This window comes from Oncorhynchus mykiss, chromosome 9 (assembly GCF_013265735.2).
Source record: "Oncorhynchus mykiss isolate Arlee chromosome 9, USDA_OmykA_1.1, whole genome shotgun sequence".
Taxonomy (NCBI): Eukaryota; Metazoa; Chordata; class Actinopteri; order Salmoniformes; family Salmonidae; genus Oncorhynchus; species Oncorhynchus mykiss.
In genome coordinates, this window is record NC_048573.1 from 68,194,309 (window position 1) to 68,209,656 (window position 15,348).

At 45.6% G+C, this 15,348-nt stretch overlaps 1 protein-coding gene across 3 annotated transcripts; it reads right to left on the bottom strand.

Moving 5' to 3' along the window:
• Positions 1–35: 35 nt before the first annotated feature.
• LOC110531250 (differentially expressed in FDCP 6 homolog) lies at positions 36–12,871 on the bottom strand. 3 transcript variants are annotated; one of them, XM_036988817.1, is made up of 10 exons: positions 12,731–12,871; positions 8,171–8,311; positions 7,892–8,077; positions 7,274–7,501; positions 5,906–6,161; positions 5,447–5,745; positions 2,885–3,051; positions 2,074–2,272; positions 1,810–1,900; positions 36–1,252 (listed from the first exon to the last, which is right to left on the bottom strand). In XM_036988817.1, exons 2-10 carry the CDS (start codon positions 8,201–8,203, stop codon positions 1,056–1,058), a joined length of 1,656 nt encoding a protein of 551 aa, XP_036844712.1. In that variant the 5' UTR covers positions 8,204–8,311; positions 12,731–12,871; the 3' UTR covers positions 36–1,055. The 3 variants fall into 3 exon arrangements, with proteins under 3 accessions (XP_036844712.1, XP_036844711.1, XP_036844710.1); XM_036988816.1 differs by lacking the exon at positions 12,731–12,871 and adding an exon at positions 12,071–12,255 and having other exon boundaries at positions 7,358–7,501; XM_036988815.1 differs by lacking the exon at positions 12,731–12,871 and adding an exon at positions 12,071–12,254.
• Between the last annotated feature and the right edge of the window lie 2,477 nt (positions 12,872–15,348).

Consider the following 15,348-nt stretch of genomic DNA (forward strand, 5'->3'; position numbering starts at 1 on the left):
ATAATTTCCAAAAGAAATTGAGCATATAATATTGCTCAGTATTTGAATAATTTATTTTATACAGTCATTATTGCTCATCTTTATCAAGGGTGTCAATCATGTCAATCCCACCACATTATTGGATCTTGGTATTTGCAATAAATCTCTCCTGTAATTGTCCTTTTTGGTCAGAAGGTGTCTCTCTTAACACTTTTTTGATACATATTGTCACATCCAATATGTATCCACATCCAAAAAATAAAGCAGGATAATACCTTGAATTAGTTATTCGTTTCGTCACACAAACAATGAGAAGATATAAGGATTGGGAAAATGCAATGTCTACATAGTTTACACACACAGGGTACGCACCTGGCCCCCGAGCTTACATTTCTACATGTGTGTAAAGTTTCAACTGACTCCGGAAACAGGAAATAAAGAGACCACAGAGCTGTTTGCATTAATTTCCACTCTTCTCTGTTTTCATATTGTACCCATTTGGTACAGAGTACTCTCCTTATTTTATTAATATGTCTGTCTGTCTGTCTGTCTGTCTGTCTGTCTGTCTGTCTGTCTGTCTGTCTTTCTGTCTGTCATTACAAAGAGGGAGAGAAGAGAACAAACTAGACTCATTTAGTAAATATATTTACAGAATTCATTTTGTGAGATGAAAGAAATCTTCATCTTGTGATCTTTCAGAAGAAATTCTCAACAACAAAACAAACACTTGTGGTTATTCTGTTCTTCATTAAAACATGGAGACTTGCTATCAACATAGCGTGAGATGCTGTGATGGAATACTATTGACATAATACATTTACTACCAATGATGCATCTAATTGTTTACTACCAACTTGGTGGGAGAATAATATTCAAAAGATTAACATCATGTATCTTGACGATTCCTTTATCCCATCCATGCTTTTCCGTCAACTAGACAGAACGTTCACATTGACACCACCTAAAAGATGAATTCATACTCGCTCAGTCTTTCCACCTTTTCCATTACAAAAACCACAAACGAAACACAGTTGGTCACACAGTTTTCCCTTCTAGAGGAGAATAACCATATCCTCTCAGGGGATGTCCATGCCTCCGTTAGAGGTCTGTGAGAGACGTTTCTCTCCTTCACAGCCTAACCCCTCACCACTGCTGTCCACGTTCTCCTTGCTCTCGTCATCCTGCTCCTCTGACCGCTGTCTCAGACGCAGGCCGGGATCTCTCTGAGAAGGGATCTGGAAACGGGAGAACGAGCCTCCAGAAGATCTCTTCTCTGATACAGGATACAGAAACACAAACACTAAGCCTGCTGTACTGTTTTCTGCTGGGCAAGACCACATTGTAACTAAGTATGTCTTGGTCAATTATTCATAAGTGATGATTGGTGAATCTGACAAAGCCATCTTGTTATGAACGAGAACAGTGGTTGTTGGCAGGTAAGTCATCAGTGTACCTGTGGTTTGAAGTTACTGTGTCAAAGACAAGAGGGATGCTAGAGCCACGGATTTACAGTAGAAAATATGATGAATAACTCAGAAATGCACGAGTACGTCTTACCAACGCTATGCTTAAAGAAAGAAGTACACTAAAATGAGGTTGTCAAAACCTAGTTACAACCTCAGAGAAAGAGGGACATCTCTCACGACCTTTAGCATACACCTACTACTGTACAGTAGTTCTGCACATCGCATGTCTTACATCGCTCCCTGCTCTTTGTGCATAGTTAAATGTCAAATCGCAAGGAAATGTCTGCCCACTCAAGTGACCTCATTACATCACACGATGCTGAACACTTGACAAAATGGCAACATTTCAATGTGCGTGACATACCTCCTGGTCCAACTGGACTCATCAGCCGGTTCATCTGAACATTCCAGTGTTTGACGTTGGTGCTGGCTTGACGAAGCTTCCTTTGGGCAGCCTATCAGGACACAATGAAGATTGAAACATGTGGAACAAATTCACACTAAAGACATGAATAAGGCTCTAATGTTAATCACATTGATGTTAGTGTTGATAATTAAGCCCAATCTAAATATCCAGTGTTGTTGTGAAGGGAAGTAGTCAGTGTGTTGATAACGGTAGGCTACTCACCACAACGTCCTGGTCGACCCGGTGTCGGTTGGCCCTGACCTCCTCCAGCTGCCGCTGAGCTTCCTCCAGAGCCCGGGTCTTGTTCTCCATCTCTTGCCTCAGCTCCTGCTTCTCTCTCTGGGTCTTCCGGATGTACTCCTCCTGCTCGTCCTGGAGGGCCATCAGGGCCTTCATCTTCTCTTCCTCCTCAGACAGCAAACTGGGCAATACAGATTCAAGGTTTTTTAGAAACATGTCAAGTTAAAACACACAGGGCATACAGTAGTCAGTAAACATAGCATGATTTGCTGGAGATTTAGAAAGAATTCGGTAACACTGTATTTAAAGCCAAGTTATTACAAGCATGGACGAGCCTATATTCTTTATGATATCTTTGCCATGTCTGAGATTCTTTGAGAGCTTTGACAAGCAGGGAACTTAACGCTTGGTATTATATGCAGTGCTCACAGCCAGAAAGGGCATTAATGGAAGGACACGTCAGATAATTTCTTTTTTTGCATGTAAGATTGAGACAGAGCCCATGCACACCCTGTCAACATATCCAACAGATCGTAGCTAGACAACTTCCTCTGCTAAAAACTCTACTTCCTCAGGAACCTCACTAACGCAACAGCCCACCCTTCAACACTGATCAGCTTCTCACCACATCTGTCTCCCTGTGGTGTGCTGTGTTCAATAAAAGACATGCAGCTTATACGTGCTAAGTGGATGCGTTTTCACATGCCGACTGCTAGCCCTACCTGAGCCTGTCTATGGAAGTGAATATGTTTGAAGAAGAATACTGTGTGTGTGTGCGCATGCAGCACCCTACCCAGTCTGCGCGTATCTAAAGACCTCTTCGTCCTGTCTGGCCTTGATCTCCTGGTGCAAGGCCTCCTCCAGACTCGTCTGCAACCCCTCCAGCTCCTTGATCCTCTTCCTCTGCCGCTCCGCCTCCTCCTCCTTCAGAATCATCTCTGCTTGCATGCTGGCCCGCGACTGGAGAGACACACACAGCATAGAAGATCTGTCACCAACTCTAAATCTGCACCAACCATCCTCCACAGTACACAACACAACCGCCACCCTCCTCCTCCTTGACACAGGTAAGCACACACTCAAAACAGAAGGTTCTATAGACTGCCAAAAAAGGCAATTGGATCTTGGATCATAACCATAGCAGATCCCTTTTTGGTGCTACATAGAACTTGTTGTAAGGTTATATAAAAGAACCATGCTCATAAGGTTCTCATTGGAACCACACTCCTTTCTTCCCTTCACCCTCTCCCCCTTTCCTGTTACTAGCTGTCCTCACCGCCTCCCTCCCTGTCCTCACCGCCTCTCTCCTCTCTATCCTCACTGCCTCTCCATCCTCACCGCCTCCCTCCCTGTCCTCACCGCCTCCCTCCCTGTCCTCACCGCCTCTCTCCTCTCCATCCTCACTGCCTCTCCATCCTCACCGCCTCCCTCCTCTCCGTCTTCACCGCCTCCCTCCCTGTCCTCACCGCCTCTCTCCTCTCCATCCTCACTGCCTCTCCATCCTCACCGCCTCCCTCCTCTCCGTCCACACCGCCTCCCTCTCTGTCCTCACCGCCTCCCTCCTTTCCCTCCCTCCATTGTCACTGCCTCCCTCCTCTCCCCCCCTCTCTGTCCTCACCGCCTCCCTCCCCTTCATCCCTCCATTGTCACTGCCTCCCTCCTCTCCCCCCCTCTCCGTCCTCACCGCCTCTCTCCTCTCCGTCCACACCGCCTCCCTCTCTGTCCTCACCGTCTCCCTCCTTTCCCTCCCTCCATTGTCACCGCCTCCCTCCTTTCCCTCCCTCCATTGTCACCGCCTCCCTCCTCTCCCTCCCTCTCTGTCCTCACCGCCTCCCTCCTTTCCCTCCCTCCATTGTCACCGCCTCCCTCCCCTCCCTCCCTCTCTGTCCTCACCGCCTCCCTCCCCTTCCTCCCTCTCTGTCCTCACCGTCTCCCTCCTTTCCCTCCCTCCAGTGTCACCGCCTCCCTCCTCTCCCTCCCTCTCTGTCCTCACCGCCTCCCTCCCCTTCCTCCCTCTCTGTCCTCACTTTCTCCCTCCTTTCCCTCCCTCCATTGTCACCGCCTCCCTCCCCTTCCTCCCTCTCTGTCCTCACTTTCTCCCTCCTTTCCCTCCCTCCATTGTCACCGCCTCCCTCCCCTTCCTCCTTCCCTGTCCTCACCGCCTCCCTCCTTTCCCTCCCTCCATTGTCACCGCCTCCCTCCCCTCCCTCCCTCTCTGTCCTCACCGCCTCCCCTTCCTCCCTCTCTGTCCTCACCGCCTCCCTCCCCTCCCTCCCTCCCTGTCCTCACCGCCTCCCTCCCCTCCCTCCCTCTCTGTCCTCACCACCTCCCTCCCCTCCCTCCCTCTCTGTCCTCACCGCCTCCCTCCCCTCCCTCCCTCTCTGTCCTCACCGCCTCCCTCCCCTCCCTCCCCCTCTGTCCTCACCGCCTCCTTCCTCTCCCTCACCCTCTGTCCTCACCGCCTCCTTCCTCTCCATCACTCTCTGTCCTCACCGCCTCCCTCCCCTCCCTCCCTCTCTGTCCTCACCGCCTCCCTCCCCTCCCTCCCTCTCTGTCCTCACCGCCTCCCTCCCTCCCCTCCCTCCCTCTCTGTCCTCACCGCCTCCCTCCCCTCCCTCCCTCTCTGTCCTCACCGCCTCCCTCCCCTCCCTCCCTCTCTGTCCTCACCGCCTCCCTCCCCTCCCTCCCCCTCTGTCCTCACCGCCTCCTTCCTCTCCCTCCCCCTCTGTCCTCACCGCCTCCTCCTCTCCCTCCCTCCCTCTCTGTCCTCACTGCCTCCCCTTCCTCCCTCTCTGTCCTCACCGTCTCCCTCCTTTCCCTCCCTCCATTGTCACCGCCTCCCTCCCCCCTCCCTCACTCCCTGTCCTCACCGCCTCCCTCCCCTACCTCACTCTCTGTCCTCACCGCCTCCCTCCCCCTCTGTCCTCACCGCCTCCTTCCTCTCCCTCCCTTTCTGTCCTCACCACCTTCCTCCTTTCCCTCCCTCCATTGTCACCGCCTCCCTCCCCTCCCTCCCCCTCTGTCCTCACCGCCTCCCTCCCCTCCCTCCCCCTCTGTCCTCACCGCCTCCCTCCCCTCCCTCCCCCTCTGTCCTCACCGCCTCCCTCTTCTCCCTCCCTCTCTGTCCTCACTGCCTCCCCTTCCTCCCTCTCTGTCCTCACCGCCTCCCTCCTTTCCCTCCCTCCATTGTCACCGCCTCCCTCCCCTTCCTCCCTCTCTGTCCTCACCGCCTCCCTCCTTTCCCTCCCTCCATTGTCACCGCCTCCCTCCCCTCCCTCCCTCTCTGTCCTCACCACCTCCCTCCCTTTGTTATCGCTTCTTTTCCACCGTCTCCCTTTCCCCTCCCAGTCTTCACCTCCTCTGCCTCGCGGAGCTGCACCTCCAGGGCCCGCTGCATCTCATCATGCTGCTGACGCCTCCTCATCTCGTCCTGTTCCAGGAGAGCCTGGGCCTGCCTCTGTGCCTCCTTCAGGAGCTCCAGCTCGGCCAGCTTACGCTCCTTCTCCTCCTGGAGGGCCCGAAAACGTTGCAGCTCCTCCTCCTTGGCCAGCCGCCTCCTCTCCCGTTGCTCCCTCTGCTCCCTCCTCTTCAGCTTCAGGTCCTTGTGGAGAGAGGTCTTCCCTTCAGTGTGTAGACGGATGGCTGTCTGAATGGCTGTGGGGAGGGAGGGGGATAGGCTGTAACAAGTTGTACAATAGTACTTCCACACAGGGCTCACATTATATATTCACTCTTAGAGGAGCCTGAAGTCTATTGCGAGTGAATGCATTATTAGTAGGAGGGATCACTGAGTAGAAGAACATGCCCCACAGACCTGCTGTCCATTCCTGTCTCTGCTTGGTGTCTGAGGCACTCATCTCATAGGTCTTGGAGAGAGTTTTCAGACAAAACATACACCTCTTCCCATCTCTGTCTGGCAGAACCTCCACACAGCAGTCCCCGTCCAGAGGGATGTTTCCCTGGCGATCCTTGCGGTCCTCGCTGGTGTAGTAGGCCAGGGTACCGGGCCTTAAGGTGAACCAGCGCTCCTTCCAATTCCTCCTCAGCTGACCCTTCTTCCAAAGATACCCCTGGAGGCCACAAAGTCAACACACACATTATTGACATAGAACAACTTATCACTGACACATCCCCTTTTGCCCTTACCAATGTTTGCAAATCTTTAAGGTGGTGGCAGCAATATGGTGGAAGATACATCACTACACAGCTTAAACACTCAGTTGCCAGTTTATTCGGTACACCCATCTAGTACCAGGTTGGACCCCCCCCCCCCCCCTTTTCCTCCAGAACAATCTGAATTAAAATGTTGCTCAATTGCTATCAAGGGACCTAACGTGTGCCAGGAAAACCTTCCCCACACCATTATACTACCGCCACCAGCCTGTACTGTCGACACCAGGCAGGATGGGGCCATGAACTCATGCTGCTTACACCAAATCCTGACACTGCCATCATCATGACGCAACAGGAACTGAGATTTGTCGGACCAGGCAAACTTTTTCCACTCGTCAGTTGTTTAGTGTTGGTGATGGCGTGCCCACTGGAGCCACTTCTTCTTGTTGTCAGCGGATAGGAGTGGAACCTATCAGCTGCAGTAGCCCATTTGTGACAAGGACCGACGAGTTGTGCGTTCTGAGATGCCGTTCTGCTCACCACTGTTGTACTGCGCCGTTGTTTGCCTGTTAGCTTGCCCGATTTTTGCCATTCTCCTTCAACCTCTCATCAACGAGATGTTTTGGCCCACAGAACTGCCGCCGATTGGACGTTTGTTTGTTATGCCATTCTCTGTAAACCCTAGACACTGACGTGTGTGAAAAGTCCAGGATGCCGGCCGATTCTGAGATACTGGAACTGGTGCATCTGGCACCAACGATCATACCACACTCAAAGTTGCTTAGGTCACTAATTTTGCCCATTCTAACATTCAATCGAACAGTAACCGAATGCCTCAATGCCTGCCTGCTTTACATAGCAAGCCATGGCCACGTGACTCACTGTCTGTCGGAGCGAACCATTTTCATGAACGGCGTGGTGTACCTAATAAACTGGCCACCGAGTGTACATATCCCTTCAGACATGCTAACATCAAGATTTTCTGGCCAAGCGGGAGGGAAAGGGAGCGATGTGGGACCGGCTGAGAGACAGACAGACCATACTGCTCTATTGTTTTCAGGTAGCCTACCTCTTTGAGGACATCTCCGACTATCTCCCTGTACACCTCCTCTATGGCCATGCTGGTGATTTCCTGGTCCATGCCTCTAGTTACCTTCCCAGAGTTCATCATGTCCAGGAAGGACCAGACAGTGAAACCATTCTGCTGCACTGTATCCTTGGAGATGAAGTCCTCCAGCTCCACACAGTTGAGCTCAACACTCATGGCCATACACATCTTCTTGAGCAGGTATTCCACCTGAACAAATAAAGTGTGGAGCACAAATATTTGGCATAGAAAAAGACATTGACATTGTATATTGTGGTGAAAATAGTTGCCTTTCACTTGTTTTGCCACCAGTGAAATGTATTGTTTTTGATTGATAAGGTAACCTCCTCCATTTTGTTTTTAGTGAAACAACCTTGACTGCTGGTTCTCACGCAGAGCCACTGTGCTCTACTCTAAAAGCTGCCTGTAGCTTATCATAACAACACTGCCAACAGCAGTTGTGAAAAACAGACTACAGGAAACCAGAAGCTATGTGACATGCAAGCCCACATTTACTGCGCATAAAGGACCACAAGTCTGCAATTTTTTTCCGAGATTTGGCAGGTAAATACTAGGACTGGATGGTGAAGTTGAACTCACCTCATCTGGGACCATAATCAGAGGGTATTTGTCCTCTGACAAAAAGTTAAACAGGCACCAGAGACTAAAGGCATCTTTCCCTGGCAACACGTTCTTATTGTCCTTCCCCGGCTTGTAGTTCTTCTTAGCAGTGAGAGTCCAGCAAAGCTCATCTACTTGTTCCTTGACAAAACAGCCCTCTTCTACCTGTGTGCAGGAAACATAATAATACACACAATGTTGAGTGAGACTAACAAAAACATAAACTCAGCTGTTGCCATGATGCATGCATTTCATTACCTTGTCCAGTATGTATTTGTTGAGGTAAGGCATGTACCCCTGGCTGGAGACCGGTCCATCATCATCATCCCTGAAGTGTTCTTCCAGAGCCACTGGGTCGTGGGGGATGGACAGAACCGTACACAGGTTATGGGACAGAACCTAAAACACATGGACAACAGGTAGATCTGGAGGAGTTTTTTTTATTATTTATTTTTATTTCACCTTTATTTAACCAGGTTGGCTAGTTGAGAACACCTTTATTTAACCAGGTTGGCTAGTTGAGAACACCTTTATTTAACCAGGTTGGCTAGTTGAGAACACCTTTATTTAACCAGGTTGGCTAGTTGAGAACAAGTTCTCATTTGCAACTGCGATCTGGCCAAGATAAAGCGTAGCAATTCGACACAAACAACAACACAGAGTTACACATGGAATAAACAAAACATACAGTCAATAACACAGTAGAACAAAAGAAAACAAAAAGTCTATATACAGTGAGTGCAAATGAGCTAAGTTAAGGAAATAAATAGGCCATGGTGGCAAAGTAATTACAATATAGCAATTAAACACTGGAATGGTAGATCGGCAGAAGATGAACCAATACGGAACGTAACAGACGTCAATATTAGTATCTGGCCAAGACCTGTTTATAAACCTTGTACAGACTTGTCTCTGTCAGACAGAAAAGAGCATTAAATACTTTGACAGTTTAAGACCTGAAACACAAAAGCTGAATCATTACAGTATTTTAGTCTCAGAGGAAACATGCATCATGCACCCATCACGTCAGAATACAGGAGAAGGATATAGTCAAATATCTATTGGGTTACTTCAAGAGAGCTTCTTGTGTTCACACAACAATGTTCCAACTGCCATTTAGACCTTCTGATAAGATTGAGGATGCTCTCATGAAAAACAAGAATAAATGACTGGACCTTACTGAAATAGAAGTTGAGAGATATGTATCTTATTTTGAGAGAGACTCAGTAAACCCGTGTAGAACCCAGCCTTCATTTTCTGACACATCATCACCACATCCTGTCCTCCTCTCCTCCTCCCTCACTCAGTCAACCCTCTTCTCACAACTGAACCAAGGATTTTATTGGGATCCCCATTATCTGTTGCTGAAGCAGCAGCTACTCTGCCTGGGGTCCACACAAAACATAAAATATGACATAATACAGAACATTTAACTACACACATTTTAAATAAGCACAATGGAAACATAAACGTTCCTCTGGACAGTTACACGCATACATACTGACTGTACACTGGTACATATACATGTGAGTTATAGGGGAGAGGTGTGTTGTGAGGTGTTTTATTTTTTAAAGCAAATGTAGCTGTTTGCTTGAATAATTTGAGATGGGAAGGAGTTCCATGTGATCATGGCTCTACATAATACGTTGGGTTCCCTTGAATTCATTCTGAATGTCTGTGTCTGGTGGGTTATGTCTGTCAGAGCTGTGTGTAAGTTGATTATACAGGGAAGTTTGAATTTCACAATATTTCTCACAAAAACAAGAATGAATGCAGCCAATCTCTCCTCTACTATGAGCCAAGAGAGACTGACATGTATACTGTTGACATTAGCCCTCTTTTCTACATTGAAGGGCAAGACGTGTTGCTTTGTTCCGCGCCAGCTGCAGCTTTTCTAGGTCCTTAGTTGCAGCACATGATCATATCATCAGGCAATAGAGATGATTTGATAAAACTAGAGCTTGCAGGATTTGTTTGGTCGACTGTGGCGTTAAAAAAAAGAAGCAGAGCATCTCTTTATCACAGACAGACCTCTCCCCATCTTCACAACAATTATTCCTTGACCATGACACTTTACGGTCTCAGCTGACACCAAGAAGTTCTCCCCCCTCAACTTCCTCAACAGCCACACCATTCATTACCAGATTCAGCTGAGGTCTAGAACTTAGGGAATGATCTGTACCAAATACAAAACTCTTAGTTTTAGAGATGTTCAGGACACAGTTTATTATTAACCAACCACCCATTACAAAACTGACTGTATAATGTTAAATCATCAGCGTACATAGACACACAGGCTTTGTTTAACAGTAAAAGGCCCTAGAGTGCTACCTTGCGTTACAGCACACTTGACATGTTTTACATTAGAGAAGCTTCCATTAAAGAAAACTCCCAACCCATGATATGGCAGCAGATGTAAAGCCATAACACTTAAGTTCTCTCAACAACAGGTTATGGCCAATAATATCAAAGGCTGCTCTGAAGTCTAGCAGTACAGCTCCCACAATCTTCTTATTATCAATTTATTTTAGCCAATCATCAGTCATTTGTGTCAGTGCAGTACATGTTGAGTGCCTTTCTCTATAAGCATGCTGAAAGTCTTAATTATTTTTCAAAAAGTTGCTAAGAGCCGGCAGCAAGTTGATTGATCGGCTGAACGAGTAAAGGGGCTTTATCATTCTTGGGGAGCGGAATGACTTTAGCTTCCCTCCAGGTCTGAGGACAAACTTTTCTCCAGACTCAGATAATAAATGTGACAAACAGGAGTGGCAATACAGCCTGCCATCATCTTCAGTAGCTTTCCAGCTAAGTTATCAATACGAGATGGATTCTCACACTAACTTCACAGAATTTAAAATTACAATGCTTTCTTTCATTATTAGATATTTTATGCATGAATATGTTGGCTCACAGTTTGTTGTTGGCATTTCATGTTTGCATTTGCCCACTTTGCCAATGAAATAGTCATTAAAATAATTGGCAATATCAAAAGGTCATGTGATGAATGAGCCCCGAGATTTAACAAAACATGGAGTTGAATTAGTCTTTCTGCCCACAATTTCATTTAAAGTACTCCAAAGATTTTTATAGAATTTATATTAGTTTCATAAAACAGTTTCTTCTTATTTCTGTTCAGTTTAGTAATATACATTTCTCAATTTTAAAGAACACCAAGACCCGCGTGGCTTGGGGACCTTCAGCCTCTATGAACCTGACTCCCTGGTCTCTAGACTGGCCCATACTCCAGACCAGTCTGCCAGTACCAGCATGACAGGGATAAGCCTAGTCACGAGGTTCTGATAGTGAAAGCCAGGCCAGGAGCACATGGCTGAATCATGGAGCTCGATGGAGGAGAGTGGGACTGGTCCCACACCATGTAACAATATAGCCTGGTCCGATGTTTGTTTGTGCTCTGGCCAACTCCATTGTTCATTGTCAAGCCAAACAGCGTGACAGGGAGTTGGCATGCTAGCACCAACACACTGGCACTCATGTTCATATCAATAAGCACTGAAGATGTACGTGGACTGTAGTACAAGTGGCGATGTGGTGACAAGTCATATTCACCAGCTGTCTGGTCGTGCTCAGTGCCACAGTACCAATTGCACTGCATGTGGTGACATCATGGACCAGCCTGGTCACAACTTGGTGATGAGGCCTTCCATTCATAGAAACGCAGAGCAAACCGTAACTCTCCAGCTCACACATTGCCCCTACTGTGCACTATTTCACTATCATCAGTGTTGTTCTCCCACCCATGGGAAAAATACAGTTACCACTGCGAGCCCTATTACAACACTAAAACAATCAGCTAATAACTTGACACACACAGAGCATGTGCCATGAAGGTTTGCTCAACCAGGAAATACACTCAATCAGATGAAGATCAGCAGAAGATCTACCACATATACAAACATATACAGCATATCAAGATATTCAGGACCAGTTCTGCTCATCTTCACTAATGTCAAAAGTATATTTTTATTGACCCAGAACTATATATTATTGGATGACTCCAGCTACCCCAATAAAGATCTTCATGAGGTCGGAAATGAGAGAGCTGGGTGCCTTGGTTAGAAGACGGTGCCCCTAAAACATGGGGCCAAACCCCTTAGTAAAATCCCATCAATTTTGGCTGAAATGAATCCAGGTGCTCACCTTGAGTTGAGACTTGGACACTTTCCCACTCTTCTCAAGATCCAGAGCAGTGAAACCATACCAAATAGACTTGAGGAGCTCTGAGCGTAGGTCCATGTCTACAGCAGCATAACTTTTTCTCTCTCTCCCTCCCTCCTCTCGATACATGCCCCTACGCTGTGATAGCCTCTCGAGCCACCCACACCCAGTAGTGCTTTGACTGTGGGGCCCTGCTGTGCTGACTGCACTACTAAACCAGTCAGTCTCAGTTGCACCACCTGCTGGCGGGGCATTGTAGTGTAAGGGTCCAATAACAGACTGACATACTCCTTTAATATAGTGAACAAAAATATAAACGCAACATGTAAAGTGTTGGTCCCATGTTTCATGAGCTTAAATAAAAAAGGTACTTATGTAAAATGTCCATTTATTTTTTATAACTTTGCACAAATTTCACACCGTCACACTGTGTGTAGATTGCTGACAAAAAAACACAACTATTTAATCCAGTTTATAATAAAGCTAACGTAACAAAATGTGGAAGAAGTAAATGGGTCTGAATACTTTCAGAATACACTGTATTCACTATATAAGTCCAAAATATTACAGTGAAGTATATCACCTCCCGCTTAACGTCTTATTTTGAATATAACCAATGACATGTATTTCATTTACTCTTACCTGTATAGTTGGTAGCAGCAGCTGGACTGTCTTGTCTGCTGTGGCTGGTCTTCACCTTCTCCAGTCTCTCCTCTTCCCCTCTTTCATTCTGTTGGCTGCCAGTCCCATTCCATGATACCCTCGAGATGGGGAGGGCAGTGGGGCGGAGAGGTCGAGGTCCCCCAACCCCCAGCAGGTCTCCAAAGTCAGAGGCCACTGCCTCTTCCTCCTGTGCAGTTCATATGATATCAGCTGCTGTGTCCAGGGTCTCATGCAAGTATAACTGTAATCGCTGCCGAAGGTGCTTCAACAAAGTACTGAGTAAAGGGTCGGCAGGGTTACAGTTACACAGACAAGTTATACTTGCATGATTTAGCATAATTAATTAATTAAACCGTTTTGTTTGAAACTGAGATTGTGAAATTCCCATAAACAAAACATTTTTTAAAATCTTTATTTAACTAGGCAAGTCAGTTAAGAACAAATTCTTATTTTCAATGATGGGTTAACTGCCTGTTCAGGGGCAGAATGATAGATTTGTACCTTGTCAGCTTGGGGTTTTGGGGGTTTGAACTTGCAACCTTCCGGTTACTAGTCCAACGCTCTAACCACTAGGCTACCCTGCCGCCCCACTTAAACAGGAAGGTGGAGTGGTGTTCCTGTGTGGGTTTCTAACACAGCCCACATATATATATATATATATATATATATATATATATATATATATATATATATATATATATATATATATATATATATATATATATATATATATATATATATATATATATATATATATATATATATATATATATATATATATATATATATATATATATATATATATATATATATATATATATATATATATATATATATATATATATATATATATATATATAAAACTTTTTTTTGTTTTTTATGTTGTTCAGTCTTTGATCTGCTGCAATGTTCAACATTTCATCCGGTTGTAGAGCACAAGTTGTTTTGATCAACTAAAACAACTGATTTCTGTTATTGATTAAACTTGTAGTTGAAACTTGGTATCACTTAACTTCATTCAAACTTTGAATTTGAAATGCCATTGCTATGGAATTTACTGCCTCCAAAATAATCGATTCCTCGACTCCCATTCTCCTATGATTCAGTATTTTTGCAACGAAGGAGACAGGATGGTTGCCATGGTCACTTTAATTATGCCTATACTGTTCAGCAGCTGAAATCAGCAGGATGGGGAGCGGGGGCGTATTTACTAAGAGAGGTTTATCATGGATTTCTGAAATAATGATTATGATCACACTTTCTCAATGTAAATATTATGGGGACACCTATACATTTGGCAGCCAAGCATGAGTTATCAGTGTAGCCTTGTCTAGACATGACTTTGAAAACTATCTTCACGTCTTAAAAAAAATAACAATACAAAATAAAGAACTCCACTCCAGACTTCCGTTAATAGAATGAAAAATAATTACAGGGCAGTTTGTCAAAACTAAACCTTTGTGAATCGTCCACTGGAATAACACACATGCTTGTATAATAATTACATAAACATTTCAAGTAATACTATCCCCATCCAGAAAGGGCTGTGTAACACCGCAAATAATGGGTTTATCAGCATAGTGCACCACATAACCCCATGTGATCTGTCAAGGCTGTGCACAGCGGAAATATGACTGAATAATTCTAGTTCCTACACACCACCTTCTATATTTATACAAAATAGGCCTTGTTATAAGTTGATAAGCATCATGCTAATGCCAGTTCTCTCTAGAATGCAAAATGTCTTCTTAGTAGGACTCCGCAATATTGAGTTGTTTTGGGAGTCGAGGAAGATTCGACTCCAACCACAGGAGTCTGAGTCTACTCCAAAAATCATAGAGTCTTTCACCCCTAGCTTTAACTAGCTAAAGTGTTAAGTTCAATGATCGGTTAAAAAAAAGGTTTGAACCCCGGTCACACCACACCCAGACCCATATATTTAGTTACGCCAACTTTTAGAATTCTAGACATTCCCTGTTACACGACATTGTTTAAATATTCCCCATGTAATGTTTATGAGGAGGTAACATGGCTGCCATAGAATGTTGAAGTGTCATGTACAGGGCTGTGAAAAAGTTTTGCCCTCTTTCAAATTCACATTTTTGATAGTGAATGTTATCAGATCTTCAACCAAAACCTAATGTTAGATAAAGGGAACCTGTGTGAACAAATAACACAATTACATTTATTTCATAAAGTATACAACACCCAATGCCCGTGTGGTACAAAGTAAGTGCCACCTTTTAGCTGCAATGATTCCAACCAAATGCTTCCTGTAGTTGTTGATCAGTCTCATGTCTCAAGACATCAGTCAGGAAGTTAAAGCTTGGTCATTTGCAGTCTTCCAAATGGACAAAGAACCCAAGCATACTTCTAAAGTTGTGGCAAAATGGCTTAAGGACAACAATGTCAAGGTATTGGAGTGGCCATCACAAAGCCCTGATCTCAATCTTATAGAAAATGTGTGGGCAGAACTGAAAAAGTGCATGCGAGCAAGGAGGCCAACAAACCTGACTCAGTTACACCAGCTCTGTCAGGAGGAGTGGGCCAAAATTCACCCAACTTATTGTGGGAAGCTTGTGGAACGCTACCCAAAA

Coding starts and splice junctions, on each gene's coding strand:
- LOC110531250 (XM_036988815.1), bottom strand. CDS start 12,217: ATGTATCGAGAGGAGGGAGGGAGAGAGAGAAAAAGTTATGCTGCTGTA. Junction 6,162..7,273: donor TCGGAGATGTCCTCAAAGAG/GTAGGCTACCTG, acceptor TGTGGCCTCCAG/GGGTATCTTTGGAAGAAGGG. Junction 5,746..5,905: donor GAGACAGGAATGGACAGCAG/GTCTGTGGGGCA, acceptor CCCTCCCCACAG/CCATTCAGACAGCCATCCGT.